At 39.8% G+C, this 4615-nt stretch overlaps 1 protein-coding gene across 1 annotated transcript; it reads left to right on the forward strand.

The window, feature by feature from the left end:
* Positions 1 to 1026: 1026 nt before the first annotated feature.
* On the forward strand, positions 1027 to 4389 carry LOC137994542 (orexin receptor type 2-like). Its single transcript, XM_068840125.1, has one exon. The coding sequence runs from the start codon at positions 1189 to 1191 to the stop codon at positions 2320 to 2322; it is 1134 nt and encodes a 377-aa protein (XP_068696226.1). The 5' UTR covers positions 1027 to 1188; the 3' UTR covers positions 2323 to 4389.
* Positions 4390 to 4615: the final 226 nt, after the last annotated feature.

Consider the following 4615-nt stretch of genomic DNA (forward strand, 5'->3'; position numbering starts at 1 on the left):
TTGTTTTATCAGCAAGCAAGTTCTTGCTCTGATGCATTCATTTCCTGTGGATGGTTTTTTTGGCTGCCCTACATAATTATTTTTCCTTCCTTATCTTGTTTTAGCTCCCTTTTGGTTTTCTTTTACAGTTTTATTTTTCATCTCTTAATTAAGAAAGGTGATCTTTTTGCGGCATATCGGCAGTCTGTAGTGGATTAAATGAAAGCGTTGTGAGTTTTTTAATGGAAAAACGTATGCGATTCACTGCCACAGTGTTGCGGCTTTCTTTCCCAGAGAATAGAACTGCGTTGATTTGACTAAGCTAACATTTTCCGTTCATCGATCATCCGGAAATTAATTTCCTTTTTTGTACACTGCATTTTGTAATTATAAAAACACTGTGTGAATTAAGGCTTAAAATTATAATTAAATGTGGCACAAGTGTTTCAAAGTATAATCCTGTAATGGATATTTCCAAAGCAGCACTGGTGTGAATAAATGACTTATAAGCAGCAAGCTACAATGACCGGCAAGTACACTCTTTTAAAAACTCCTTTGAAATCCCAAATCTTCAAATGGAAAATTTGAAACTTGAGCACTCAATTACAGTCCTAACTGCGTTTTAATTACGTTGTTGAAAATGGTGCTTTAATTTATGTCATCTAACAAGTTTGCCATTATCGGTCAAAGTTTTAATCATCTTCCAAGAGTCCCTTTTATCAATGCCTCGGTGCTCTTAAAAGCCAGCCAATTTTGATCAACAAATAAAACAGGGACCTGAACGAATGCAAGGTAAATAGAAGAGGACGAAAGAGGGAGGAAAATTGCTAAAAGTTTCAAGTTCAAATAATGATGCACTGAAGATATCATTTCTTGAAGGACAGGTGATCATCAAATAGGGAAGATATCGTTGACGTCACCTTTTGTCATTATTTCCCAACCAGAGCCTCATTGGCTGTCGAAACAAAGGATCTTTTGTTCCTGTGGCTGGAACATTTGAATAACAAAAGCAATTTCTTACCTATACTGAGCCAAGAACAGCAAAACTGCGGCAGAAGATAATTTTCTTAATTTAGAGCGGTTTCAAAATTCTCTTGCCAAAGATGTAATCGGTTCGAAGGAGCAAAAACAACCCTTGCGATTTCGCCTAAAGAAGACTTTCCATATTTGTTCATTGCCGAAGCAACTAAGCGTTGTTTCACTGTTCATATGTTAAAAGAAAAGTCGACGATGGAAGACGTGTCTACTACAGCTAACAGCGCACCCACATCTATAGCGTATACCGTGTACAGCATAAGCATTGAGAGCAGTGCAAACACAACAAATAACGCTTCGCTGTGGTTGCAGAACGACATTGACAAATTGGCCACAGGATTTAAACTTACGGGCTTTCTTTTACTCTTTCTCGTTTCGTTATCCGGAAACGCCTTACTGGTAGCAGTATTACTCAAGAACGCCAATCACAGAATGCATACACCGAGTAACTATTTCATTTTCAGCATGGCTTGCGGGGATATCATTCTCACTGTATATTGCATGCCTCAGTTTGCAATAACAACAGCCTACCACTATCGATGGCTCGTCAGCGGAGTTGCTGGCCTGGCACTGTGTTGTTTATCAGTCTTCCTTGGTCAATTATCCGTACTTGTTTCCACTGCTAGCCTGTTTGCTATCGCCGTGGATCGTTTGTTTCTGGTGTTTTCTCCACTGAAAAGAAAAATTACTCTTACCAAAGCAAAGTACGCAATTGTTGCAATCTGGTTGTTCTCAATAGTACTCTCTCTGCCACCATTAAAAGTGGCCAAAGTCTTTGAGATAAAGCCTGGATATCCCGTTTGCTTTCTTGATTTTGAGCTGCTGGACTTTATCGTCGTCTACCTTTTGTTATGCTTCTTCATTGTTATTGCGTTGCCCCTTATGGCTATTATCGCCATTTACATCGCCATCGCGATAAAACTGAACCGAACTAAGAGACCAGGCAACCAACTGCCATCAAATCAAGGGCGAAGAGAGCAGATGAACCACAAGATTCTCACAATGCTCGTAGCTGTTGTTGCTGCGTTGATTGTGTGCCGTCTTCCTCTGATAATTGTAATCTTATCCTGTATGTTTGGTTCAATAGAAATTTGCGGCCAACATAATTTTGTGTTTGCAGGCTGGTTTCTGACCTATGCGAACAGTGGTATAAACCCATGGATTTACTTCATCTTCAGCGAGCAATTTCGCCAGGGAGCCAGATTGGTGTTAAAGAAAGTGTTTCCCTGTTGCTGTAAATCTGTAAACGTAATTGAAGCTGTGGAATCTAATGGTGTAGATATATCAACTCACCTACCACGGCAATGAAGTTACGCACACGAGATAGACGACGGAGAAGTCATCGATAATTTGGCTTAAATATGCAAGCACAAGTTTAACAAACTTTATCGCCATTATCTCAGCCATCTACAAACTAGCCGACCGGAGCTATGCACGAACTAAATTTGAAGGAAAGATCTTGAAGCTTGGAAAGACAATTAAAACTTGTCCCACTTTGTTCACCTTTTCTATAGAATTTGATATTTAACAATTATTCCATGAGCGCGCGTTGGATATGAGATGATAGATAGCCAACGAGGCGCGTAGCGCCGAGTTGGCTATAATCATCTCATGTCCAACAAGCGCGAGTGGAATAATTGTCTTATTAAAAACGCCCCCAAAATATAGAAAACTAGACTACAATAAAAATAAAAAAGCCCAAAAATCACGCATATGCTTGCCGTGTTTGTAGATCCTGGTATAATGGCTCATAACCCATGATGGCTTAGCCAATCAAAACTCTCGAATTGCATTATCCAATGATCCAGTTTTTAATAATTGGTAATATTACATTGTATATTCGCTTAGAAAGGAAAAGAAGTGTACAAAAGGCGGAGAGAAAGGGTGGGCAGAGCAATTATATATCCATGGTGGAGTTCTCCTTTAAGTCGTCGCCTCGTAGACCGTTTCAACCAAAAGAACCTCAACTAAAAGGCAGTATCACGTTGTAAATATTGGGCCAAGGGTCCTAAAACCTGATTGATACGGCTCGCAATCAGAGTTGGAAAATGAACGATACGGACAAACTTGAATGATAATTTAATAGTTCTTAACATTACTCAACACAGTACCTTGCACAAATAAAATGATAATGTAGCAGTTAAAGATTACTTACATATCTTACCACAAAGAAAACGATTAAGTTGCGCCAAGAGAAAATGAGGGGACAGAGAAGGAGGCTCCCGGTCCAGCCCTTGGGATATGTCATGTCCACGAAAGTTATTTTTAGACGAGCGGAAGTCTTCCGAGACGTCCGCATGCAGGCCAACCTCGGTCCGATGTTTGAAAGAAAATATATATTCATCAGCCTTCCACGCGCGCCATCATTTTCTCTTTTCACTAAGAACCTGAGAGCGAGGCAAGACTGCATGCGGACGTCTCGGAAGACAGCCTTCCGCTCGTCTAAAAATAACTTTCGTGGACATAACATATCCCGGCCAACGCCTTGAGCCTCCTTCTCTGTCCCCTCATTTTCTCTTGGTTGCGCAGCAAAAATTATACAGCATTTCACTTATAAGTCTCAGTTTCCACTGTAAAAGCATACTTTAAAACTTCAGGCTAACTGGAAGGAAGTACATTCCTATCTATCTTAAATCACTAGCCTGCAAGCGGGCTCTTCCGTTGAAAACGGCCTATCGTAAAACATGGACTGGATTTGTATAAGGTAGATTTGTAAAACATGGATTTGTAAACGGTGGATTTATAGAAACATTATAGCAAAGTTCGACTGTTGATTTGTTTCTATGTCTATCCCATTTTAATTTTAATTATTTTACTTTATTTTCATTTTATTTTATTGCTTAACATTTAAATAAGTACGGGAAAAAAAGTTTTTGTTCGTGTTGAGTAATCGTAGCATTTGGGAATTTTTAAGAACATTCGAGAAGTAATTACGGCTAGTTAGAAATCCCGGCATTCTCTAGTGTGCAAAAAAAATTCCCTCGTGCTTATATTTAACTTAACAATGCACTGAGCTCGTTTTTTTATTTCTTAAATGATAAACATCTTAATACACAGGAACTCGTCCAGGCCGATTTCCAACGTTTCACGGGAATGGGTAATTTTACTAGGGCAAACATAGAAGAAACAAAAGTGTACGTGACAAGCGAACGACCAGGCTACCAAAAAACCAGAATTTTACATGAGCCGGGCTGGCCCGGCTAGGTGGGCTGGCTCGTTTAGCCGAGATCCCGGCACGTCTGACAAAAACACCAAAAATCAAGTTTGGAATTACTAACCGGGCTGCGATTTTTCGATGTAATCGCGTTCACCGGGACAGCCCGGTTAGCCGGGCCAGCGATTTCTAACCACATTACTCCACTTTAGAGCAAAATGGCCCATGGGATAGTCGTTTTTTATGTTTAAATAAAGGATAACATAGTAAACCATAAGGCTTCTTTAAATTGTAGAATGGTGAATTTTAATAATAATTTAGCGAGACAAACGTCTGTCCAAACTTAGTCCAAGCCGGGCTGGCTCACCTCTTGTAATACTGGGCTGAAAGACATCTCGCCAAATCTGACCAGCCCGGTTCATGTAATCGGAACCTTTATACATGTAT

This window comes from Montipora foliosa, chromosome 3 (assembly GCF_036669935.1).
Source record: "Montipora foliosa isolate CH-2021 chromosome 3, ASM3666993v2, whole genome shotgun sequence".
Lineage (NCBI taxonomy): Eukaryota > Metazoa > Cnidaria > Anthozoa > Scleractinia > Acroporidae > Montipora > Montipora foliosa.